We start from the raw sequence: 27,155 nt of genomic DNA on the forward strand, positions 1-27,155 counted from the left end.
CTGTTGCCTACTGTGGGTGCGAGCTGGGGGACCTTGGGGGTCGCGACCTGGAGCCAGTTGCAGCCAAGTCCATCCTCACCACTAGAGACTCTGGTGAACACCTGCTGGCTCTTAGACTCCCCGCCCCAGGGGATCTTATGCTCTAACCTCAGTGGGATCTGTCTCCTGTCCGAAGCAGTCGGCCTTAGGGTCCACAACCTTGCGGTGCACTCCTGATCCCTTCGGTGTGCATCTCTCACCTCGCCTCAAGGTGACCTGACAATCCCTGACATATCAACTATTGGTATCGGCACCCCCAGAGTATAGGCCTCCCTATATTTCCAGGTGGGAGCGTGAATTGGATATACAATTGACGGAGAAGCAGGTAGACAGGATCATTCTTTGCACCCACAAGACCTCTATTTGTGCAAGACAACAAGAAGCAGGATACAAAATACAGTCCTGTTGGTACTATACACCAGAAAAGATACATAGGATGTTCCCTCAGTGCACAGACCTATGCTGGGGATGCGGGGAGGAGATTGGAACACTCCTGCATGTCTTTTGGACCTGCCGCATCTTGTAACCTTTCTGGGTAGAGGAACACTGCATCACCCAGAAATTCACATACCGGATGCAGCCAATGTCCCCTGAGCTCTTCCTTTTGCACCACCACAAGATCACGAGTAAGAGATATAGAAAATCCATATTGCCGCTCTTAATCACTGCGGCAAAGAGCTGCATCCCTTTGAATTGGAAACAGACGCAGCCTCCATCGGTGGCGGGTTGGTTGAAAAACGTGGCAGACATACATGTAATGGAGGACTTGGTGGCCACAGAGAAAGGCCTACACAAGACATTTTCCCAAAAAATGGTTCTACTGGCATGAATTCTACCACTCTGAGGAGCTGGTGGCTCGGCACCCCTGAGGGGGTTGTCTCTGGGAGGACCCAAAGGGGGGTGGCTGCGACTGGAGGATGGTACCAGCTACCCTTTCTTCAATTCCCCCTCCCACCCCCCCCCCCCCCCCCCATTTTTTCCCCCCTCCTCTATGCTCCCTGTCTCATCTTCCTTCTCTTCTCTTGTACTGTCTAGGTTATCAGCACTAATATACTATGCCTTTTTTTGACCGGTCACTTACAGGCCCAAATCTCTTCTTTTTTTTCCCCAAAACCTACAATGGCATTTGCCGTAAAAATAGTCATGCAGGATGCGGAAGACTCCTGTTCCATTAATTCCCCTCTGATAGCTGAGATCCCTTCTTTTCAGGGTTATCTATTTGTGGGACTTGGGGGACGGTCTGCTTTATTGTAATTTGTACCAGTGTAGTCTCTGTATTTCAAAGAAAAATAGGTGTGGAAAAATGGGTCCTTGGGCATGGGCGTCCGCAGAACTTTTTCCAAGGGGGGGCATCATTTTAAGGCCACTCATGCTCCGCCCCTTTTCGACAAGCTCATGAAAATGTTTCCACTGGAAATTCATATGTGTTATATAGCTTCACTTTGTATTGGAAGTTACTCTGGCAGCTGTGTATCATGCCCATATAGCATAGAGAATGTACATCTTTTTACATTGCAATACATCTGTTGTGGCCATATATTGATCTCATACTGTCACTGTATAGACTGTTTTCATCAAGATAAAAATATGGCAACAACAGATGTATTGCAATGTAAAAAGATGTACATTCTCTAGGCTATATGGGCATGATACGCAGCCACCTGAGTAACCTTGCGGACGCCCATGCTTTCAAAAACCAGCCCTGGAAAAAATTTCATACCAGCCTCACAGCATTATTATACCAGCCCAACAACATAACGTCATTATTTTCTTGTTCATGAAAGGGAAAACCATACATTTTAAAGCACATTTGATGAAGAGAGTATTAGATATAGATATGAAATCACATAGGGCTTTATATATATATATATATATATATATATATATATATATATATATATATATTCAAATTCCAGTTAATAGTGGTAAGTGATCAATCATCAAGGGGGACCCCAGAAACTCAGAACATGGGGGGGGACCACCTTCTGCAGAAAGAATACTCTAAGGTAAGGGGGGTGGGTTACTAATATAAGGAGGAAACCCTTTATATCAGTGCCCCTTACATTATCGTATTCACTCCCCCTTTACATCAGTGACCCCCGACTGGCCTTGCGGTGCTTTCACTGACCTCCTGTCAGGTGCACTGTGCAGGGCTCAGTCAGTCGGCTCCAGCTTGGTGGCTCTGGTTTTATCCTATAGTCTCCTGTCCACAGTCCACACAAGTCTGACTTCTCCCATGACCCCCTATCCTGACGGTGGTCCCACTCTTGACTCCTCTCCAGACTCTCTCAGAGACTGCAGACATGCTACAGGAGATGGTCAGAGACTGCAGACTTGATGCAAGAGCTCAATGCAGCCTCACCAGTGTCCATCAAATGCAGCCTCACCAGTGCCCATCAAATGCAGCCTCACTGTGTCCATCAAATGCAGCCTCACTGTGTCCATCAAATGCAGCCTCACTGTGCCGTGAATGCAGTCTCACTGTGCCCACCATTGCAGCCCCTCCTGTGCCCCATGTCCCAGTCTGCAGTTCCTGTCTGTGGGAAGGTGTGTTTTTGATGCTTGGTATGGTACCTTGCATGCCAGCAGGATAGCCATGATGGCCAGCAGTAGGCAGGGTCTGTTCTCGTTTTGGATGGGGACAGTGCTCCTTCCAGAGGATCTGTCTGCTGTGAGATGGAGTGGTCCCTGGCCACCTGCACCTTCAGCCGTCCTCATTTTCCGGCCCTAGTCAGCCTGTCCTCTGGTCCTGGGGAAGTGGAGAGCACTGGGTGGGAGTTGGAGAGAAGGGGGAGCAGAGAGTACTGGTGGGGTTGGAGAACACATGAGTGGGGGCAAAGAGCGAGGGGGAGTGGAGATCACAGGGGTGGGGAGCGGAGAGCGCTGGGGGGGGGACTTGAGAGCACTGGGGGGGCAATAAGAACAGGGTTAGAGAGCACAGTAGGCTGAGAGCACTGGGGGGGGGCTAAGAGTGTAGGGTGGTGAAGAGCACTGGGGGGGCAGAAAAACAGGGGTGGAGAGCACGAGGGCTGGAGAGTACTGGGGGGGTACAAAGAGCAGGGGGGAGTGGAGAGAAATGGGGGGGAGCTTGAGAGCACCAGTGGGGGCCAGAAAGAAAAGGGGTGGAAAGCACGGGGGACTGGAGAGCACTATGGGGGTGGAGAGCACATGGGTGGGGGCAAAATGCAGGGGGAGTGGACAGTACAGGGGTGAGGAGTGGAGAGTGCTGGGGGGGAGCCAAAAAGAACAGGGGTAGAGAGCACTGGGGGGGGCTGGAGAGCACCAGGGGGGCAGAAAGAACAGGGGTGGGGAGAATAGGGGGCTGGAGAGCACTGGGGTGGGGACTGGAGAGTGATGGGGAGAGCTGAAGAGCACTGGGGGGAAGAACAGAGGGGAGAGCACTGGGGGGAGTGGAGAGCACTGGGGGGGGGGAAAGAACAGGGGGAGAGCACTGGGAGGGGAGAAAGAACAGGGGGGGGGGGGAGCACTGGAGGAGAGCAATGGGGGGAGTGGAGGGCACTGAGGGGAGAACAGAGGGAAGAGCACTGGGGGAGAGCACGGAGGGGAGAGGACTGGGGGGAGTGGAGAGCACTGCGGGGGGGGGAGAACAGGGGGGAGCACTGGGCGGAGTTGAGAGCACTGGGGGGAACGAGGGGGAGAGCACTGGGGGGACGAGGGGGGGAGCACTGGGATGGTGGCTAGAGAAGGATGGGGAGAGCTGGAGAGAAGGGGGGGCAGCAAGAACAGGGGAGGAGAAAACTGTGGGGGGGGCAGGAGAGTGTGGTGGAGTAGAGCACTGGGGGGAAGAGGGGGAGAGCACTGGGGGGCAGGAGAGTGTGGTGGTGGAGAAGACCGGGGGGGGGGGCAGGGGAGTGTGGTGGTGGAGGAGACCGGGGGGGCAGAAGAGTGTGGTGGTGGAGGAGAGCACTGGGGGGGCAGGAGAGTGTGGTGGTGGAGGAGAGCACTGAGGGGGGCAGGAGAGTGTGGTGGTGGAGGAGAGCACTGGGGGGGGCAGGAGAGGGTGGTGGTGGTGGAGGAGAGCACTGGGGGGGCAGGAGAGGGTGGTGGTGGTGGAGGAGAGCACTGGGGGGGCAGGAGAGGGTGGTGGTGGAGGAGAGCAGGGGGGGCAGGAGAGTGTGGTGGTGGAGGAGAGCACTGCAGCCCCCCCCTCCCTCGATCCTCCTATCCAGGCACACAGGGCGGGCTGTACGGATGGGCATCTCCTCCTGCGGATCACAGCGCTGGCTGGCTCTGTGTGTTCGGCGGGCGCTCTGTAACACAGTCCCACTCCCCCAGACCGGCTCGTGTGATAGGCGGAACGTTGATTCTCTCTACTATCACACGAGCAGGTCTGGGGGGGGCGGGGCTGTGTTACAGAGCGGCCGCCGAACACAGAGCCATCCAGCGCTGTGATCCATAGGAGAGAGCAACACCTTGGGGATTCCGGGGGGGGGGGGGCACTTGACCCCCCTTGCCCCCTGCTGCGGACGCCCATGTCCTTGGGTGTTAATTGTGCCCATGAAACCTACACCAAAAAATGTCTTCCAAATGAAATGAACACCCACAAAGCTAGGAAGCATAGACAGTCTTTCAGAGATTACAGATCCAGAAAACACTTAATCTGCGATATTGGCATCAAGGGCTTAATAGCTGCTGCTAGTCCAGGACTGATTCATTTTGATAAAAATCAGCGAGCACAGATGGGATTCTAAAGGGGGGTTTATGACACTCATAATCTCTGTAGGGATTTCTTTATTCCATATGATGACTTTAAGCCACTAAGTCAGTCTTTCTCAACCAGTGTCCTTCAAGTCAAGAGCTTGCTAGGGGCTCCTTGGGCAACTTCTGATTCTCAGAAAAACAAATGCTGATGCCAATAGTCTTTTTAGCTATCTGAAAGGAGGACACTCTTCTCACTGAACAATCTAATGCCGCTTACACACGACCAGACTTTTCGACGGACTTGATCCAGCGGACTGGAATCAGTCAGACAATTCGATCGTGTGTGGGCTCCAGCGGACTTTTTCTTCCCAAAAGTCCGCGGGACCTAGAAATAAAACTTGCTTCAAATCTTTCCGACGGACTTGAGTCGGTTGAAAAATCTGGTCCTCTGTGTGCTAGTCCGATGGGCTAAAACCAACGCTAGGGCAGCTATTGGCTACTGGCTATGAACTTCCTTATTCTACGTGATCACGTTTGAATCCGTCAGACTTTTGGAGTGATTTTGTGTGGCCAAGTCTGGTGGACCTCAGCTGCAAAGACCGTCGGATTGTTCGCTTGACCAAGTCCGTCGAAAAGTCTGGTTGTGTGTACGCGGCATAAGACTCATTGTTCCTACTGACCACCATAGTAAGGGGGCATGTTCAATGTCAACAATGGAAGATGGCCCTTCAGTGACAATTAATGTGATTTCTTCCCACACTTCTCCTACCATAACTGCTTTCGGACCACCTGCGGCCTGCATTGTACTGTGGATGGGTGTCTCCTCCAGGCATAGCGACATACCTGTACGTTGCTGCCTGGTTTTAGGGGCACACACCCTATTCCCACGGGCTCCCAATGCGATTGGACACAGCAGGATTTTGACAGAAGGTCCCAGCCAGGAATCATTGGCTGGAACCTGCTGCTGATTGGCTGTGTCCAATCACAGCCCAGAGCCCTGTGCTGACAGGCAACACAGGGCTCCATGCAGAGGTAATGATTTCTTTGTCTCTTCACCCTGCAAAGCAGGGAGAAGGAATAAACAGATTTTTAGTAAAAAGCAGCACACAATAACACATTGTTAGGCACACACTTAATCCCTTGATTACCATGTAATGTTAATCCCTTCCCAGCCAGTGTCATTAGTACAGTGACAGTGTATAGTATTAGCACTGATCACTGTGTCACTGGTGATGTCTGTTTTAGTTCTCACCCTGTGTCTGTTAGGCCCCTTTCACACATGCAGATCTGTTTTCACTGACTCCTCTTGCTCAGCAGGGATCAATTCGCTGATCCCCGCTGAGCCAGCGGATGACAGGTCCATCTCTGCTCACTGTGCAAAGACGGACCTGTGAGATCTCCGCTCTCCTCTATGTGGAGATCGGATTAAAGCGGACTGCCTGTCCATTATCATCTGATCCGCCAGACGGATGGACAATAGGGTTTCCATCTGCCTGGATTTAGTGGAGCGGAGCGGATGTCAGCGGGCATGTCACCACTGACATCCGACACTCTGTAGAGGTACATGGAGTGTCCGTTCAGGTCCGCGTGGAAAAACTGACAGGCTGAACGGTCCGCTTGTATGAAAGGGGCCTTAGTGTCAGATTGTGGGCTGCACTATCAAGGTCCCGCTATAATGCCCCTTTCACACATGCGGACAATATGTCCGTATTTCATCCATCCGTTTGCGGATGAAATACGGACATACATTCATCCCTATGGGATAGCGGGTGTCTGCAGATGAGCATCTGCAGACACCCGATTTTGTCCGCCTCCGCAACAGTCCGATTCTGCAGACGGAGGAAAATCCTATTTTTCTATCCATCTGCAGAGCGGATCAGATGAGCACGGACAGACGGTCCGTGCTCGTCCGATCCCCATAGAGGAGAGCGGAGATCTGACAGGGCGGTCCCTGCACAGTGTGCGGAGACCGCCCTGTCCGCAGCCGGCTCAGCGGGGACAACGGAGCGATCCCCGCTGAGCGAGCGGATCTTCACGGGGCGGATCATTACTGATCCGCCCCGTGTGAAAGAGGCCTTAGTCACTGATCACCACCATTACTAATAAAGTTCCAGTATATATAACATATTTTGTAGATGTTATAACTCTGTTTTTTTTTTGTTTTTTTTTTTGTTTACCAGATATGTAGCAGAATACATTTAGGCCTAAACTTATGGAAAAAGTTTTATTTTTATTTATTTATTTTTTTACTGGATATGTTTTGTAGCAGTAAGTAAAAAATATTGTTTTTTTTTTCTCAAATTTTTTTTCGTTTATATATTAAAACACAAACACCCAGTTGTGATCAAATACCACCAAAAAAAAAACAAGAAAAAAAAATATTTGTGGGAAAAAAATGATATAAGTTTAATTTGGGTACAGCGTTTCATGATTGTACAATTGTCAGTTAAATTAAAGCCATGCTGAATAGCAAAAATGGCCTGGTCATGAAGGGTGGTAAAACACAGAAGGCATTTGGACAGAAGGGTGAGATGGGAGGTGTTGCCATGACAACCCCCGGACAATGACACCTACAATCTGATTGGCTGCTCTATAGATAATAACATTAATACTGATTAATTAATTAGTACTAATAATAATAATAATTAGTACTGAGATCTATTTTTTTTATCTCATATTAGAGAAATGTAGGAAACCAACAACAAACATCTGCATCTCTTCTTTATCATAGACTCCCTGTACACCGGAAACTCTCTTCTCACTTCCGCTCTATGCGTTCCACTGCTTCTTGGTCGCCATAGTAACGACCAACATATGCATCTTCCATAGACCCAGAGCCGATTATACCAGTGCAGAGATTAGAGATACCACTAGGTGGAGCACGTGTACCGTGTGAAGGAGGAAGTGTCGTCAGTGTGGGAAGGGCTGCGGCCATTTTGTTGAAGCCTGGAAATAATGGTAGGAGACGAAATCATTTTTGTGGAGGGGTGTGAGTGTGGAGAGAGTGTGTCCAGTGAGGAGGTAATAATGTCTTCCTATTATGAGAGAAGGGGGTCCCAGCACTCTGTGTGTGGACTGGATGGGGGGATCATGTCACCTCCACACATCAACATCTTCCTGCAAGTCCTCTGATTTGTAGTGTAGGTCAGGGTGCTGTAGAGATCCATATATTGTATTGGAATACACTGTATTCTATTCTCTGTAGAGAAGGAGAAAGGTCTGTGATGTTTATATGCACACATAGACTTCTCTTCCCAGCTCTGTTCAGCCACCTATGACCCATGTGCACTGCAGTTGTAACCTTTACAATGTTATAGACTTCTGATTGGCCGAGTGCTGTCACATGATCAGAGTCACATGATTCTTCATATGTGGAATTACCAGGTATCTCCTTCGGCACTCTGCACTGAACAGATCAGGGAAGATACAGAATAAAATGATGGAAGGATTTATTCCAGATTTTATACATTTCACGCTTGTTAGTGATCATCAGTGTAAGGCAGCCCAGCGGGTTGAATAAAGGAAACTGACCCGCTTCCCCCATCTATACATTCATTGTGTGTATGGGGGATGGGAGGAATCCTTCCCAATGAGTGATTGTATTTTGACAGCTGGGAAGCTTCCCCAGAATACACTGATCAGCAGGATGTAGCCGGCAGCACTGATCCATTGGGCAAAATCGGACCGGGCGTTTGTATGACTGGTAGATTGACTTCTGTACAACCACAGTTTCCATACATGGATCGAAATTGGGCCAGTCCCATCTGAACCAACTATATTATGATTCATGTATGGTCAGCTTAATACAGGGAGTCATCACTTCCAGGAGTCAGGGTGGGGGGGATATCTCAGCCCCGTTATCTGACAAGCTATATTGTGTTGTTGCTCATCCAGTTAAAATAATTTTTTGTATTTTTTTTACAGAATCATACTTGCCTAGATGGATGCAGCCAATCGCTTGGTTCTTACAGCTCCCTGAACAATGAGCTGGTGACTATCAGTCACCAACTGTGGAGGGGGTGGGAGTGGCCGGCTCAGATCACTGGGCTGTGGAGGGGGTGTGAGCCTGCCGGCTCAGATAACTGGGCTGTGGAGGGGGTGGGAGCGGCCGTCTCAGATAACTGGGCTGTGGAGGGGGTGGGAGCGGCCAGCTCAGATCACTGGGCTGTAGATCGGTTGGGAGCGGCTGGCTCAGATCACTGGGCTGTGCAGGGGGTGGGAGCGGCCGGCTCAGATCACTGGGCGGTGGAGGGGTTGGGAGCGGCCGGCTCAGATCACTGGGCGGTGGAGGGGTTGGGAGTGGCCGGCTCAGATCACTGGGCAGTGGAGGGGTTGGGAGCGGCCGGCTCAGATCACTGGGCTGTGGAGGGGGTGGGAGCGGCCGGCTCAGATCACTGGGCGGTGGAGGGGTTGGGAGCGGCCGGCTCAGATCACTGGGTGGTGGAGGGGTTGGGAGTGGCCGGCTCAGATCACTGGGCGGTGGAGGGGGTGGGAGAGCGGCCGGCTCAGATCACTGGGCGGTGGAGGGGGTGGGAGCGGCCGGCACAGATCACTGGGCTATGGAGGGGGTGGGAGCAGCTGGCTCAGATCACTGGGCTGTGGAGGGGGTGGGAGCGGCCGGCTCAGATCACTGGGCTGTGGAGGGGTTGGAAGCGGCCGGCTCAGATCACTGGGCGGTGGAGGGGTTGGGAGTGGCCGGCTCAGATCACTGGGCGGTGGAGTGAGTGGGAGTGGCCGGCACAGATCACTGAGCGGTGGAGGGGTTGGGAGTGGCCGGCACAGATCACTGGGTGGTGGAGGGGTTGGGAGTGGCCGGCTCAGATCACTGGGCTGTGGAGGGGGTGGGATCGGGAGCAGCTGGCTCAGATCACTGAGCTGTGGAGGGGGCAGGAGCAGTCGGCTCGGGCTCTAATCGGATTAATGACAGCCTGAGCTGGGTGCTGGTCCAGGCATGTGGGCGGATCCCAACTTCATTGTCACAAACTTGCCCAAGCCTGGACCGGCTCTGTGATGTCAGTTGACAGCATGCTTCAGCCTTCTGTCTGCTTAAAACAAGCTTTGGCTGTACTTTTCCATTAAAGTGGTTGTAAACTGCTGGGTGCCTTTTTTGTTTCTGACCTGCAAGGAAAATGCATAATGTGCTAGTATGCATCGCATACTAGCACATTATGTGAAACTTACATGAAAACCCGGCTCAGACCTCTGGGCTATGGAGGGGGTGGGAGCGGCCAGCTCAGATCACTGGGCTGTGGAGTGAGTGGGAGTGGCCGGCACAGATTACTGGGTGGTGGAGGGTCGGGGGCGGCCGGCTCAGATCACTGGGCTGTGCAGGAGGCGGGATCGGCAGGCTCAGATCACGGAAAAGGCATAATGTGCTAGTATGCATCGCATACTAGCACATTATGTGAAACTTGCCTGAAAACAATCACCCGTCTTCCTTCCAAGTCCACGAACTTCAGGCTGTGTGACTGGCCAGAGCCATGATAACGTTACTCCCGCGCATGCGCCATAACGTCATTGGCTGCATATATAGGAAATAGCTCCTAAACGGTGCACGTTTAGGAGATATTTACAGTACTTATAGGTAAGCCTTTTTTAGGCTTACCTATAGGTGCAAGTCAAAGATTTAAGTTTAAAATCACTTTAACAATTCACAATATTTAGTTTTACAGGTAAAAATGTTGGAACTGCTTCCCCCAAGACAGAAACATGTGTGACATCCCCTACCATGTACACTGTACTGTGTCATTTACATTTATTCTTAAGATTAACTTTTTTTTTTACAGTGTGAAGTTTATAAACCATCCTGTGTACAGCAGAGACATAGAGAAAAGTGGATCTGTAGAAGGACCTCATGATGGAGAACCGGCTGCTCCTCACATCACCGGGTAAGAGAAGACTTTCATTTCTTGTAAAGGAGAGAAGACTATTCTCACATCCTGTAGAAAGACGTAGAAACAATCAGGAGAACTAACAGAGTGACACAGACTTTATGCCTGCAACACTCTTCTAAACTGAGAAAATGGAGCAGATCTTGTTCCTAATAAATATAAGGGCTACAAGCCCCTTTGGTAATTAGCAACCATCATCTCTGGGTTCTGTAACACGTCTTTGACAGACACGGCACAGAGAGCAGTGCAGATAGACGTTCCCTTCTCCGATCTCTGTACAGTTCCCCCATGTACAGCTGAGTGCACCCAACAGACCCCTTGCCAGTTTCTTTCTCATTCCTTAAGAAGGGACCAGGGTGATGCTGCAGCTATCCCTGGCCAGCTCTAAGCCTGAGAACTGAGTGATCACACGACTGCTGACTGCTCAGTTCTCTGTCAGCTCTGAGTGGAGAATGGTGACTGCCAGTTACCGCTCTCAGGACTTACTGAAGCACCAGGCTGGAGTGGGGACAGGAGCAGCTGGCTCCAGCCCTCAGCCAAGCCCTGAGATTCAGAGCCAGATGTCAAATAGGCAGCTGGGTGAATCCCAATACTATGGTTGGGATCTTTCCAGAACCTGGAGCAGCTCTGTGATGTCACCTGACAATAGACTTTACACACTATTCACATTTGTGTGACTTGTCATACGACTTTGGACATTAGAGTCTCATGGCAAGTCGTACCTCATGTTTTCCAAGCTCAATATTCATCACATTTAAGAAACTGGCTTTTCAGTAATGTTGAGTGCTGTAATGACCATAGGCTGGAAACCGTGGATCATCAGAGTGAAGAAAATTACATCAGCACACCAAGGATTCCTTGAAAGGGTCCAAAGCAGGGGTAGGCAACCTTTGAGAAATGGAGATCTACCTGGACAACATTGAAATGATCAAAGATCACCATGGTGCAGCGCCCCCCCCCCCCCTTCTTTTTTTAAAGAAATTACCTAGCAAGCCCCAAATAAAAAGTATAGACAGCAATAAAAACCTATAAAAATCCACTAAAACTAATGTCACTGTAAAAACATAAACTTAGCCTACCTTTTAAAGTTAGCTTCAGTGAAAAACTCGGAATTCACTTTTATTCACACTTTTTTTTCATGCCTATGGGAGGAATTGGTAACCCCCCACAAGTTTGATACTAGCGTTCATCATGGAAGCAGAACATCTGGTACTGCAGGCTGATTTTCTTGACTGGCTAAGTGTGCAGAGGTCATTAGGATGTAGGGCGGTGTACAGAGGTCGTTGGGATGTAGGGCGGCATACAGAGATCGTTAGGATGTAGGGCGGCGTACAGAGGTCGTTGGGATGTAGGGCGGCGTACAGAGGTCGTTAGGATGTAGGGCGGAGTACAGAGATCGTTAGGATGTAGAGCGGCGTACAGAGGTTGTTAGGATGTAGGGCGGCGTACAGAGATCGTTAGGATGTAGGGCGGCGTACAGAGGTCGTTAGGATGTAGGGCGGAGTACAGAGATCGTTAGGATGTAGAGCGGCGTACAGAGGTCGTTAGGATGTAGGGATCGGCGTACAGAGGTCGTTAGGATGTAGGGCGGAGTACAGAGATCGTTAGGATGTAGAGCGGCGTACAGAGGTCGTTAGGATGTAGGGCGGCGTACAGAGGTCGTTAGGATGTAGGGCGGCGTACAGCGGTTGTTAGGATGCAGGGCGGCGTACAGAGGTCGTTAGGGGGGCGTACAGAGAGTATGGTACTGGGAGATATGGAGGGCACAGTACAGGGGAATCAGGAGAGCTGAGGTCACCATTCATATACAGTCACTGGCCACTTTATTAGATACACCTTGCTGGTACCGGGTTGGACCCCTTTTGCCTTCATAACGTAAATTCCACAAGGTGTTGGAAACATTCCTCAGAGATTTTGGTCCATTTTGACATGATAGTATCACACAGTTGCTGTAGATTTGTCGGCTACACACCCATGATGCAAATCCCCCCGTTCCACCACGTCCCAAAGGTTCCCTATTGGATTGAGATCTGGTGACTGTGGAGGCCATTTGAGTACAGAGACCTCATTGTCGTGCTAAAAAAAACTGTGGTAAGATGATTTGAGCTTTTTGACATGTTGCATTATCCTGCTGGAAGGAGCCATCAGAAGATGAGTACACTGTAGTCATAAAGGGATGGTCAGCAACAATACTCAGGTAGGCCGTGGTGTTTAAGTGATGCTCAATTGATGCGAAGGGGTCCTAAGTGTGCCGAGAAAATATCCCCCACACCATTACACCACCAGCAGCCTGAACCATTGATACAAGGTAGGGTGGATCCATGCTTTCACGTTGTTTACACAAAATTCTGACCCTACCATCTGAATGTCGGAGCTGGAATCAAGACTCAGACCAGGCAACGTTTTTACAATCTTCTATTTGGTCAGCCTGTGTGAATTCCTCAGTTTCTTGTTCTTAACTGACAGGAATGGCACCTGGTGAAAATCCCAGTAGATCGGCAGTTTGGCACCAACACCCGCGCCACGTGTTCAAAGTCACTTAATCCACTTTCTTCCCCATTCTGATGCTTGGTTTGAACTTCAGTAGTTGCTGTCATGTGATTGGCTGATTAGTAATTTGTGTCACCAAGCAATTGAACGGTTGTATTTAATAAAGTGGCCAGTGAGTGTATGTGTGATTTAAAGTTGCATCAATTTCAAAGTAGTTCATGCACTACTTTGGTCCGACATTCGTACAACTTGAGGGTTATAGACTTCAATGTTAACCGTCAAAAGTTGCATGAAAGTCAAGCATTAATGTTTTATGTGCAACAGTGGGTCTGAGTCGTGCAACTTAGAATGGCGCCTTAGCCAGCTGTCTGATGATTCTGGGTCAGAGGAGAGCAAAAGTAACTCAGAAGAGCAGTATGGCCAATAAAGCTTTGGCCGTTATTGTTTTTTGAAATAGAAAGTGGCATGGGTGGCACAGATATAGAGGAGATGATCTATCCATCTAGGTCTCTCTGCTTTGTTATTGTGACACATGCCACTTGTACCAGTTTCTACCCTATTTTTTTGGCACAGTAAGCTTATTTATTCCCCCAATGTATTCAGTCAGTGTGTGTGTGTTTCCTACAGATGGATCCAGTAACAGAAATCCCCCAGAGAGATGTCCCCGTCCTCTGTATTCCCGGGACTCCACACAGGAAGATCACACTTTCCCCCAGGACGATCAGGTAGTTTGTATTGTCATTTCAATGAATATACTATAGTATTTATATACAGGCATAATGGATCATTTTAATATCTATTATTTTGTATTTTTAAGAGTGAAGATTTAATAGTTAAAGTGGAAGTTAAAGAGGAAGAAGAGCCGTATGTTTGGGATGATGATCCATGTAAAGAGGAGGAAATCCCTCCAGAGATCAGCACAGGTGAGTAATAAACAGTAAACCCAGATTCTCCTTGTTCAGTCACTACAACAATCTCTTCTCCTCCCACCTCCTCTGTCAGTAGACAGTAATGGGGAGGCAGTATGACAAACTTAACCAGGACAGGGGCTTTTGAAGGAGGCTGCAGGGCAGCCTCATGCCTACTGACTATGAGCCCTGCCATTTAAGGCAGCTACAAGAATTCAGGAAGATGTCCTGTTATATAATGTGAAAGGACATTATTACATTTAACAGTCAAGGAAGCCATAGGTTTCTGTTAATTTAAACATCAGTAAGCAGATGTATGTGAAAAGAAAGCTGGCTTTGTATGTAGAGGTGCACATCTTCACTGGTCTCACGATTCAATTACCATTATCCTGGCCACTATTTGATTCGATTCTGCGATGCATCACGATTACTGCGCATTGTTAAAAACGTTTTATTCAAAAATGTAAGCAGTCAGGAAAACTCAATACATTTTTCTCCAGTGACAGAGGGATCAGGCAGAGGGGTGTTGGGATCAGAGGCAGAGGGAACAGGAAGAGGAGTGGTGGGATCAGAGACAGAGGGATCAGGCAGAGGGGTGGTGGGATCAAAGGCAGAGGGATCAGGCAGAGGGGTGGTGGGATCAAAGGCAGAGGGATCAGGCAGAAGGGTGGTGGGATCAGAGGGATCAGGCAGAGGGGTGGTGGGATCAGAGGCAGAAGGATCAGGCAGATTGATGGTGGGATCGGGCAGACACCGGATGGTGGGATGAGAGGCAGAAGGATGGTGGGATCAGGAAGATGCATGGTGAGATCAGAGGCAGAGGGATCAGGCAGAGGGGTGGTGGGATCAGAGGCAGAGGGGTGGTGGGATCAGAGGCAGAGGGGTGGTGGGATCAGAGGCAGAGGGGTGGTGGGTTCAGAGGCAGAGGGGTGGTGGGTTCAGAGGCAGAGGGGTGGTGGGTTCAGAGGCAGAGGGGTGGTGGGTTCAGAGGCAGAGGGGTGGTGGGTTCAGAGGCAGAGGGGTGGTGGGTTCAGAGGCAGAGGGGTGGTGGGATCAGAGGCAGAGGGGTGGTGGGATCAGAGGCAGAGGGGTGGTGGGATCAGAGGCAGAGGGGTGGTGGGATCAGAGGCAGAGGGATGGTGGGATAAGAGGCAGAGGGATAGTGGGATCAGGCAGATGGATAGTGGAATCAGGCAGAGGGGTGATCGGCTGACGTTAGTGGGGAATTGTCAGAGCGGTGGGCCGGGCACTGAGTCGCTTTAGAGCGGAGGGACAGTCTGAAATGCAGTATGTAGCTACAAATTTTTAAAAGGCATGTACAGTGGGGCACTTAATAAACTATACCACAGGATTCAATAAGACACAGTTTAAAACTTTGTAACTGGAGTATAATGGGAGCACTCTCCCAGGAGGGACGGGACAAGTTGGGGTGACGTTACCTGCCAATCGATTATGCCGGTTGTAGCATTGATGCCTCATCATGGACACCCAAATCGCGATGCATCGATGCTATGATTTTATTCAACACCCCTAATTGTATGGAGATTCCCTGAACGGAAGCACTTTTTCTTTATTCTTTTTCCTATCCTTACCTTTTCTATTGTTCTTTTGATTCTTGCCAGTCATAGCTTCATGCTCTAGCAGCTCTTCTGTCCTTTTCTTAACAGAGCTGCTCACAGTTTACAGTTGGGGGGTTTGAGATTCTTATGAGGGATTGTTTTATTGTATGATAACGAGAAATACTTAAAGAGGAAGTAAACCCTGATGGGTTTACTTCTTCTTTGTCTCCCTGCAAAGGTAAAGCATAATGGGCTACTATGCATCGCATAGTAGCCCATTATGTGTCACTTACCTGACACAGGAGCCAGCAATGTCACCGCTGTCCCCTGTAGTCCAGAGCGTCCATCTTCTTCTGGGTATCGCTGCTCCGGCCACTCACAGTGCCGGAGCAGCTATGATGTCACTCCCGCGCATGCGCACGGGAGCCGCCACTAACGGCATATCGCCATTAGCAGCGCCATGCTGCTAACGGCGATAGTGCGCCTGCGTGCTGCTGTCTATGGCGCCATAGACAGCTGTGACTTTTTTAGTAAATATCTCCTAAAACATGTAGGTTTAGGAGATATTTCTTGGACCTACAGGTAAGCCTTAATCTAGGCTTACCTGTAGGTCAAAGTGGTTTGTAAGTGTTTACAACCACTTTAAGCTGTACTAACTGGCTTAAGGCTTTTCTACTTTGCAGGCCTCCTTATAGTGATTACACATTGGTAAGGTGTTGACCTCCAAAACCTTATGACTTGTTGATTTTATTCAGTTTTTAAGAGCAGCTGTCTCGACGGCTATCTCCAAATGTTAACAAAGTTTGTGCTATATGGAGATCGATTATACACCTGTGGCCTTATGAAGGACTAAACCTAACTAGCAAGATCTTCTATGGTTTCCCTTTTGGTATATTTGTTCCTCTCACATCCACTTATGTATCATTCTTGTTTTATGTACAGAGCACGTAAGGATAGTTTGCTGCTCTGGAAAGTGATCACTTCCATTTTTCTTTCTTCAAAAAATAATAATAAAAAGCGATTGAAACAGAAAAGAAAGCTAGCTAATGAGATTTGGACAGCCCTGGGTCTTCTTGAATACTGTTGCTGTTCAGTCTGGGATCCCTGATTAACCACTTGAGGTCTGCGCTATAGCCGAATGACGGCCACAGCACGGACCTGAATTTCCAGGAGGCCATCATAGGACGTCCTCCCCTTTGCGCGCACCGCCTGCAGGACGCGTGCTGTGATCACTGAGTCACCGAGACTCGGGTGATCACCGATCCGAGTAAGGGGCCGGTCCCGACCCCTTATCACGTGATCAGCTGTCAGCCAATGACAACTGAGCACGTGTGTAAACAAAGCTCGGTAATGGGCTTTTTTTTCTCCTCACGCTGACAGCGCAAGGAGAAAAAAAAACGATCACCGACTTATGCTCGAGGGACATCTGTCCCGAAGAGGAAGGATGCACATCTGCCTCCTCCTCTGTGCCTGCAAGTGCCACCTGCCATTGCCCACCACTGCCACCTATCAATGCCCACAATTGCCACCTATCAATGCCCAAAAAAGAGAAGGAGGGCGCACCAACCTAATGCATTTCCACTAGTACAGCTTTATTCAATAAAACACAGCAAAGTATATACTCACAAACGAGTATTGATAAAAGGCATAATCAATAAAGCAAAATCCACTATACTGAACATCAACAAGCGAGGACCTGACGTTGAGTGGATCAAACGATACCTCAAGATGGCTGACGCGTTACATGGGAGAACCCCTTTCTTCAGAGCCTATGCCACTGTGGTTGAACAGACATCAATCTATTAATCATTTTCTGTTCAACTGCACTGTTGGAGAATTTATACTCGATCAGCACCGCAGGCTATAGACTGCAGCACTGATCAGTGTATTTTGACAGTGGGGAAGTCTTCCAGCTGTCAGAATACAGGGACACAGCAGGGAGGATTCCCTCATCCACATCAGATGCATGTATGGTGACACGTACCTTGGAGGTGAGCCTGACTTGCAGAGGGAGACCTCTGGTGCGGCTCTGGTTCCAGGATAACTGGAGTGGGAACAGTGGGGTATGAGGGCCTGCAGAGTTCGCTTGGCTGAAGATGATGTCCATTGGCAGAGACAGGAACATACTTGATTGCTGTGGATGTAGGTACACTGAGAGGCAGCAGGCAGGTGCGCACAGGCGTAGGATAACAGGCAGATTTGCATAAGTGCAGGACAGCAGGCAGGAGCAGGATCAGACTAGCCAGGTCACAACAGCGGATCAATCAGGCAGAAGCTGCAGGCAAAGAATGGTCAAAGTTCAGGCAGGATTGGTAACAGGAGGTCAGGCAAATGGAGAGACAGCAGGGTCAAAGGCAAGCCAAAGTTCAGGACTGGAGACAGCAGCGAGGTCAGGTAAGTACTGGATCAGATGCGGGTTCAGGATCAGGTTATGGATGAGCTGCAGATCAAACAGCAAGGATGCATTCAGAAGAGGCCCCTTTTAAAGATCACTGGGCACAAAAGCAGCATCGCCGTGTGCGCGTGCACAATCTCTGCTATCTGCGCATTGGCGAAAGTCTGTCCACTGCTGGATGCCTGTGAGCTGGAACACGTCTCAATGGACCAGTGCACCTGTGATCAGTTGCAGTGCTTTGTGCAGCGCGTCCATGATAGATGGGAGAATTGGGTCCGTTTTTTCATTTAGTTAAAAAAAAATGTACTTATTCATGGCCAGCGTTGGGCTCTCCCCAATACATCATGTCATTGAGACGTGACCAGTCTCCCCCCACACACACTTTCTGGGGTCTCTTATACATCTCAGTACAGGGGGCTTCACTCTCATCTTTATTTACAGACCCCGGAGACACCAGAGAGACTCAGAGAAATGTCAAAGCTGAGGAAGAGGAGCATATGAAAATTGAAGAGAATGATAATCCTCCAGAGATCAGCACAGGTAAGTAATAAACACTAAATCCAGAGAAGAGTCCCAGATTCTCCTTGTTCAGTCACTACAACAATCTCTTCTCCTCCCCCCTCCTCTGTCAGTAGACAGTAATGGGGAGACAGTATGTGCCCAGTGGGGGAGTCAGGAGACATTAGCCTCTATTAGACTCCGGATCTCCTCCTCACATCATGTCATTGTGTGTTACCAGCCAAGAGACGTGACCAGTCTCCCCCCACACACACTCTCTGGGGTCTCTCATACATCTCAGTACAGGGGGCTTCACTCTCATCTTTATTCACAGACCCCGGAGACACCATAGAGACTCAGAGAGATGTCAAAGCTGAGGAGGAGGACGAAGGACTTGTGATGATTAAAGAGGAAGCAGTTCCTATAGAGATCAGTACAGGTGAGGAATAAACTTAAAATAAAGAAACATTTATTAAAATAATAGCATTCATTGAGGGGTAAAGCAAAGCATGTTATACAGTGAGTGAAAAAAAGTATTTTATCCCCTGCTGATTTTGTACGTTTTCCCACTGACAAAGAAATGATCAGTCTAAAATTTTAATGGTAGGTTTATTTTAACAGTGAGAGACAGAATAACAACAAAAATATCTGAAAACGCATTTAAAAAAAAGTTATAAATTGATTTGCATTTTAATGGGTGTGTGTTTTGGGTCATTGTCATGCTGGAATATCCATCCACGGGCCATTTTCAATACCCTAGCTGAGGGAAGGAGAACAGTACGTGGCCCCGTCCATCGTCCCTTTGATGCGGTGAAGTTGTTCTGTCCTCTTAGCAAAAAAACACCCCCAAAACATAATGTTTCCACCTCCATGTATGACGGTGGGGTTGGTGTTCTTGGGGTCATAGGCAGCATTCCTCCTCCTCCTCCTCCTCCTCCATACACGGCGAGCAAAGTTGATGCCAAAGAGCTCAATTTTGGTCTCATCTGGCCACAACACTTACACCCAGTTCTCCTCTGAATCATTCAGATGTTAGAAAATTTCAGATGGGCCTGTTCATGTGCTCTCTTGAGCAGGGGGACCTTGTGGGCACTTCAGGATTTAATTTCTTCACAGCGTACTGTTATCAATTGTTTTTTTCGGTGACTACGGTCTCGGCTGCCTTGAGATCATTGACAAGGTCCTTCCGTGTAGTTCTGTGCTGCTTCCTCACCGTTCTCATGATCATTGAAACTCCATAAGGTGAGATCTTGCATGGAGCCCCAGACTGAGGGGGATTGAAAGTTAATTTGTGTTCCTTCCATTTGCAAATAATCGCACCAACCGTTGTCACCCTCTCACCAACTGCTTGGTGATGGTCTTGTAGCCCATTCCAACCTTATGTAGGTCTACAATCTTGTCCCTGACATCCTTGGACAGCTCTTTGGCCTTGGCCATGGTGGAGGGATTGGAATCTGACTGATTGTTTCTGTAGACAGGTGTCTTTTATACAGGTAACAAGCTAAGATTAAGAGCACTCCCTTTAAGAGATTGATTTTAATCTCAGCTCGTTACCTGTATAGAAGACACCTGGGAGCCGTAAATCTTGCTTATTGACAGGGAGTCAAATACTTATTTTACTCATTAACCACTTAACAACCGCCCATTGCCGATTAACGGCATCAGGGCGGTTGTTTAACTCTAAGAGGCCGTTAATTAACGGCCTCCCAGAATTCTGCTCTCGCGCGCCCCCTGGGGCGCGCACACGAGAGCATCCGTGACCGCTGGGTCCAGTGGACCCGGCGCATCACGAATCACGGTAAACGGCCGCTCATCGCGGCCGTTTACCACGTGATCGCTCCGTCAAATGACGGAGTGATCACTTGTAAACAAGCCGGCGTCATGTTATGACTCCGGTTCCTCCCTCCCCCTCTCTGTACCGATCGGTACAGCGGAGGGGGAAGAGATCGGTGTCAGCAGCGATGTGGGCTGCATCTGCAGTGCCCACATCGCTGCTCACCGAAAATTAACCCCTCAAATCCCTGCAAATACTCTGCATTACTCTGCAATTCCCTGCAAATACTCTGCATTACTCTGCAATTCCCTGCAAATACTCTGCATTACTCTGCAATTCCCTGCAAATACTCTGCAATTCCCTGCAAATACTCTGCATTACTCTGCAATTCCCTGCAAATACTCTGCATTACTCTGCAATTCCCTGCAAATACTCTGCAATTCCCTGCAAATACTCTGCAATTCCCTGCAAATACTCTGCAATGCCCTGCAAATACTCTGCAATGCCCTGCAACACTCTGCATTGCCCTGCAACACTCTGCATTGCCCTGCAACACTCTGCATTGCCCTGCAACACTCCGCAATGCCCTGCAACACTCCGCAATGCCCTGCAACACTCCGCAATGCCCTGCAACACTCCGCAATGCCCTGCAACACTCCGCAATGCCCTGCAACACTCTGCAATGCCCTGCAACACTCTGCAATGCCCTGCAACACTCTGCAATGCCCTGCAACACTCCGCAACGCTCTGCAATACCCTGCAACACTCTGCAACACCCGCCAATACCCTGCAACACTCTGCAATGCTCTGCAACCCCCGCCGATACCCTGCAACACTCTGCAATGCTCTGCAACCCCCGCCGATACCCTGCAACACTCTGCAATGCTCTGCAACCCCCGCCGATACCCTGCAACACTCTGCAATGCTCTGCAACACCCGCCAATACCCTGCAACACTCTGCAATGCTCTGCAACACCCGCCAATACCCTGCAATGCTCTGCAACGCAGTACTCTGCAACACCATGCTCTGAGATACCCAGCCATAGTCGGTGATACCCTGCAATACCCAGCCATAGACATCTCCCGCCGCCCTCCGGTGCTTCTACCGAATCGCTAATACGATCAAAGCCAGAATCTTTTTTTTTTTCAGGCTTCCCAGCTTAGAGGTGAGATGTGGGTCTTATTGACCCCACATCTCACTGTAAAGAGGACCTGTCATGCCATATTCCTATTACAAGGGATGTTTACATTCCTTGTAATAGGAATAAAAGTGATCAAAAAAATTATTTTTGGGGAAAAAAATGTCAAACTAAAATAAATAAAGTAAAATGAACAATAAAAAAAAATGTTTTTTTTAAAGCGCCCCTGTCCCCATGTGCTCGCATGCAGAAGCGAACGCATGCGTAAGTCCCGCCACATATGAAAACGGTGTTCAAACCACACATGTGAGGTATCGCTGCGAACGTTAGAGCGAGAGAAATAATTCTAGCCCTAGACCTCCTCTGTAACTCAAAACATATAACCAGTAAAAAAAATGTAAATCGTCGCCTATGGTTATTTTTAAGTAGCGACGTTTGCCGCCATTCCACGAGCGTGTGCAATTTTGAAGAGTGACATATTAGGTATCTATTTACTCAGCGTAACTTCATCTTTCACATTATGCAAAAATTGGGCTAACTTTACTGTGTTTTTTTTTTTTTTTAAGCACAAAACAGTTTTTTTTCCAAAAAAAAGCATTCGAAAAATTACTGCGCAAATACCGTGCGAGATAAAAAGTTGCAAAGACCACCATTGTATTCTCCAGGGTGTTTGCTAAAAAAACATATATAATGTTTTGGAGTTCTATGTAATTTTCTAGCAAATAAATTATGATTTTTACATGTAGGAGAGAAATGTCAGAATTGTCCTGGGTGCTCCAGAACACCTGATGGCGCTCCCTGCATGTTGGGCCTCTGTATGTGGCCACGCTGTGTAAAAGTCTCACACATGTGGTATCACCATACTCGGGAGTAATAGCAGAATGTGTTTTGGGGTGTAATTTGTGGTATGCATATGCTGTGTGTGAGAAATAACCTGATAATATGACAATTTTGTGAAAAAAAAAAAAAAAGTAAAAAGAATCTTGATTTTGCAAAGAATTGTGGGAAAAAATGACAACTTCAAAAAACTCATCATGCCTCTTACTAAATACCTTGGAATGTCTTCTTTCCAAAAAGGGGTCATTTGGGGGGTATTTGTACTTTTCTGGCATGTTAGGGTCTCAAGAATTGAAATAGGCCGTCAGTCCTTCAGGTGTGATCAATTTTCAGATATTGGCACCATAGCTTGTGGACTCTATAACTTTCACAAAGACCAAATAATATCCACCAATTTGTACTTATTTTTACCAAAGATATGTAGTAGTATAAATTTTGGCCAAAATTTATGAAGAAAAAATTACTAATCTGCTAAATTTTCTAACAGAAACAAAGAAAAATTCGTTTTTTTACAGAATTTTCAGTATTTTTTCTTTTATAGCACAAAAAAAAAAAAACCCAGCGGTGATTAAATACCACCAAAAGAAAACTCTATTTGTGTGAAAAAAAGGACAAAAATTTCATATAGGTCCAGTGTTGCATGACTGAGTAATTGTCATTCAAAATGCGAGAGCACCGAAAGCTGAAAATTGGTCTGGTTATTATGGGTGTTTAAGTGCCCAGTGGTCAAGTGGTTAAAATGCAAATTAATTTATTACTTTTTTTTAATGCTTTTTTTGGATATTTTTGTTGTTATTCTGTCTCTCACTGTTAAAATAAACCTACCATTAAAATTATAAACTGATCATTTCTTTTTCAGTGGGCAAACGTTTTTTCAGTGACTGTACATACATAAAGAATTTCAGAATTTTTTTTTCCGAAGGTGTTATTTGAATCTTAATTTACATCATTGTGTAAAATTGGGGATCCTTGTTCTTGGTTTAGTTAGTGCTATTAAAGTGATACTAAACAGAGAAGTTTTAATTGCCATAATTCATTCACATAAATCATATGCCATTGTTTCTAATTTTTAGGGATTGTTAAGGACTGGAATGGTACCACTGGATTGGCGCAGGGCCAATGTGGTGCCTATATTTAAAAAGTGATCAAAGTCTTTACCAAGTAACTATAGACCTGTTAGTTTAACTTCTATATTTGGGAAGATACTGGAGAGATTAATAAAAGACCACATAGATGAGTTCTTGCTGGAAAAAATATTTTAACCACTTACCGCCCCGGCCTATAGCAAAATGACGGCCGGGCGGTGGTTCAGTTATCCTGACTGGATGTCATATGACGTCCAGCAGGATAACAGCCTCCGTGCCGGTGCGGCACTGATCTCAGTAAAGAGCCTTCTCTTTAACATGTGCTCAGCCGTGTCCAATCATGGCTGATCAGTAAACTGGAAGAGCCGTTGTTTGGCTTTTCCTCACTCGCGTTTGACAGACGTGATTAAAGGTGAGCCAATCCGCGGCTCTCCTGACAGGGGGGGGGGGGGTTTGCACTGATTGTTTATCAGCGCAGCCCCTCCTCGGATGCCCACACTGGACCACCAGGGAAGCTCCTAACATGTGGATGGCCAGGTACATCCTCCATAGCCATCCACATGTGCCAACTTATGTTTAACATATGCCAATCAGTGCCCAAACATGGGCACTGACTGGCACCATTATAGAACTAATAAAATCAGTGATGCCCAGCAATGCCACCTCATTGGTGTCACCTCATCGGTGCCGCCTTATCAGTGCCCGTCATTGAAGAAGAAAACTTACTTATTTACAAAATTTTTTTAAGAGAAACAAAAAAAAATTGTTTCAACATTTCCGGTCTTTTTTTATTTGTGCAAAAAATAAAAATCACAGAGGTGATCAAATGCCACCAAAAGAAAGCTCTATTTGTGGGAACAAACTGCTAAAAAAATTGTTTGGGTACAGTGTAGCATGACCGCGCAATTGTCATTCAAATTGCGACAGTGCTGAAAGCTGAAAATTGCCCTGGGCAGGAAAGTGTAGAAGTGCCTGGTATTGAAGTGGTTAAGCAACAGACAGCGTGGGTTCACGGAAGACAGAAGTTGTAAAACAAGCCTGATGTCTTTTTATGAGGAGGTAACTAAAACTTTGGACTCGTGGTCTAGGGTGGCATACGTGGGGGTGACATCCCTGGTGGTCCAGTGTGGGCATCCCCGGGGGGGGGGGGGCTGCACTGATAATTGATCAGCACAGAACCCCCCCCCTTTCAGAGGAGCAGCCGATCAGCTCTCCTGTACTCACGTCTAACAGACGCAAGTGAGGAAAAGCCGATCACCCGCTCCTCCTGTTTACATCGTGATCAGCCGTGATTGGATATTGAAACCACTTTGCCGCCATCATTACAAATAAGTGTTTTTGTGAGTTTCTTAGTGTAAGTTATCAATCGGCATACTATATCTAACCCCCATAGTGTTTAGCAATAGGAGGACTTGAAAGAGGAGGGAGGGGAGTGTCATTTACCACTGTGTATACACCCACACATGTGACTCTCTATAGTCATGTGGGCTGCACAGATAAGATAAAGAGGAAATTAAAGCGGGATTCCACCCTAAAGTGGAACCTCCGCTGATCGGATCCCTCCCCCCCTCCGGTGTCACAATTGACACCTTTCAGGGGGGAGGGGGGTGGAGATACCTGTCAAAGACAGGTATTTACACCCACTTCCGGGCATAGACTCCCGTGGGAATCTACGCCATTTCCTGCCCTGCCGCGCTATCTGCTGGGACACACACGGGTCCCAGTGACAGCGCGGAGATTTCCTATTGCGCTGCGCGACTCGCGCATGCGCAGTAGGGAACCGGGAAGTGAAGCCGATTCGCTTCACTTCCTGATTCCCTCACCTAGAATGGTGGCGGCAGCAGCCGAGAGCCGAGCGATCGATCGGCCTCGGCTGCCGGCATCGCTGGACCCCGGGACAGGTGAGTGTCCATTTATTAAAAGTCAGCAGCTGTAGTATTTATAGCTGCTGGCTTTTAATATTTTTTTTTTTTGTGGAATCCCTCTTTAAGAGCTTAGAGGGGAACTGAAACTGGAGCATACCCCATAGAGGACACCAGTTGATCTACACAATCTCAGGCTGCAATGGGGAAAAACAGAGAAGATCGGAGGGAAAGCTGAAGGCAGGATTAACCAGGTATATTTCACTCTACACAAAACAAATGCTTCAGTGGCTTTGTAAGTTTGCACCATCCGTTATATAGCATGAGAGGTTTTTATAGTCTGGGTTTAATGAAACTTTAACACCTTCTGATGTCTTAATTTCCTGTTTTAATTGTAGGAGTTAATTGTTTCCGCTTCTTATGTCATACAGATGGACGGTTCATGAAGTGTAACATGAGAAAGAGTCCCGTTATCTTAACATATACTAAAACAGAAAATTACATCACATCAGATTTTTTAAAAGAAAACCCCATTACCCTAAATGTCCATCCAACCCCTCATGGTGCAGATCTGTCATCTGGTCCTTCTACTCAAGGGGAGTGTTTTTCAGATCTCTCCCAGACAACCCATCAGACAGTTGGTAGAGCGGGGAAAACATCCACTTGTTCCTCCTCTAGAAAAGTTCTCGCTGAACATCAAAGCAGAATGAAGCCATTTTCATGCTCTGAATGTGGGAAAAGTTATAATTCTAAAGCATCTCTTATAAGACACCAAAGAGTCGACACGGGGGAAAAACCACATACATGTTCAGAATGTGGGAAATCTTTTTGCCTGAGGACCATTCTTATTAAACATCAGAAAACGCACTCTGGAGAAAAGCCGTTTTCATGTCCCGAATGCGGGAGATGCTTTCGACAGAAATCGGCAGCAGTAATGCATCAGAGAACTCACACAGGAGTGAAGCCGTTCTCGTGTTCTGAATGTGGAAAGTGTTTTGCCACGAAACGCGCCTTGATCAAACACCAGCCTGTGCACACGGGGGAAAAGCCGTTTTCTTGTCCCGAATGCGGAAAATGTTTTCCCCACAAAATGAGCCTTACTATTCACCAGAGATGTCACACGGGGGAAAAGCCATTTCCCTGCACCGAGTGCGGGAGATGTTTTGCCACCACACAAAATCGCAGCGCACACCAGAGGACTCACACGGGAGTGAAGCCATATTCATGTTCTGAATGTGGAAACTCCTTTTCCTGGAAAAGATCCTTGCTCAGGCATCGATGTGTACACACAGGGGAGTAGCCGTATTCCTAGGATTTCAGAAAATGTTTGTGTTTAGATACTGTTTACCGTAAGATGAGTGCCAAATCTTGTGAACAACTTACCTGAACTGAAACACCTAAGGTTGAGCGTTTTCACCTTAATGTTGTCATTGGACTGGCTACTCTTTTATCACCATCACACTAAAGTTCAATAAAGATCTTTATTATCCTGTAGTTGTGTGTGTAGCTATCTTTGCCTTCTCAATGCTAGTTTTTCAGGAATCAGCAGCAGGGTGGTCAAATCTCAAATCTGTATGACTACACTTAGGAAACTGAGAGCAGACTGTGTATGTTTTAACCACTTGAAGACCTATTCTAAAATCTATCTATCTATCTATATATCTATATATAATATAAAAAAAAATGTGTGTGTATATATATATATATCTATATATATATATATATATATATATATATATATATATATATATATATATATATATACATATACACACACACACACACACACATTTTTTTTAATATATATATATATATATATATATATATTTTTTTTATATATATATATATATATATATATATTTATTTTTTTAACAGAGGCCCTAGAGAATAAAATGGTGGTTGTTGCAATTGTTTTATGTCACATAGAATTAGCACAGTGCTTTTTCAAACACCATTTTTTGGGCAAAAATACACTTTATTCAATTTTAATGCAAAAAAAAAAACAAAAACACACAC

The 27,155-nt window shown here is 47.4% G+C and overlaps 1 protein-coding gene across 4 annotated transcripts in view; it reads left to right on the forward strand.

Moving 5' to 3' along the window:
• Positions 1 to 26,633, forward strand: part of LOC143957110 (uncharacterized) — a 497,982-nt gene extending 471,349 nt beyond the window's left edge. Inside the window, exons 1-7 of one of the 4 annotated variants that reach the window (XM_077467260.1) lie at positions 7,588 to 7,659; positions 10,488 to 10,589; positions 13,710 to 13,807; positions 13,900 to 14,005; positions 18,386 to 18,484; positions 18,777 to 18,881; positions 25,571 to 26,633. In XM_077467260.1, the coding sequence (XP_077323386.1) occupies positions 10,556 to 10,589; positions 13,710 to 13,807; positions 13,900 to 14,005; positions 18,386 to 18,484; positions 18,777 to 18,881; positions 25,571 to 26,439 (1,311 nt within the window). In that variant the 5' untranslated portion in view covers positions 7,588 to 7,659; positions 10,488 to 10,555 and the 3' untranslated portion in view covers positions 26,440 to 26,633. Of the gene's footprint in view, positions 1 to 7,587; positions 7,660 to 7,682; positions 7,723 to 7,774; positions 8,692 to 10,487; positions 10,590 to 13,709; positions 13,808 to 13,899; positions 14,006 to 18,385; positions 18,485 to 18,776; positions 18,882 to 25,570 lie in introns of those variants that run through there. The other 3 variants (XM_077467259.1, XM_077467257.1, XM_077467258.1) reach the window with 3 other exon arrangements.
• Positions 26,634 to 27,155: the final 522 nt, after the last annotated feature.

This window comes from Lithobates pipiens, unplaced genomic scaffold, assembly GCF_037356315.1.
Source record: "Lithobates pipiens isolate NorthernLeopardFrog02 unplaced genomic scaffold, aLitPip1_a1.2 Scaffold_51, whole genome shotgun sequence".
Lineage (NCBI taxonomy): Eukaryota > Metazoa > Chordata > Amphibia > Anura > Ranidae > Lithobates > Lithobates pipiens.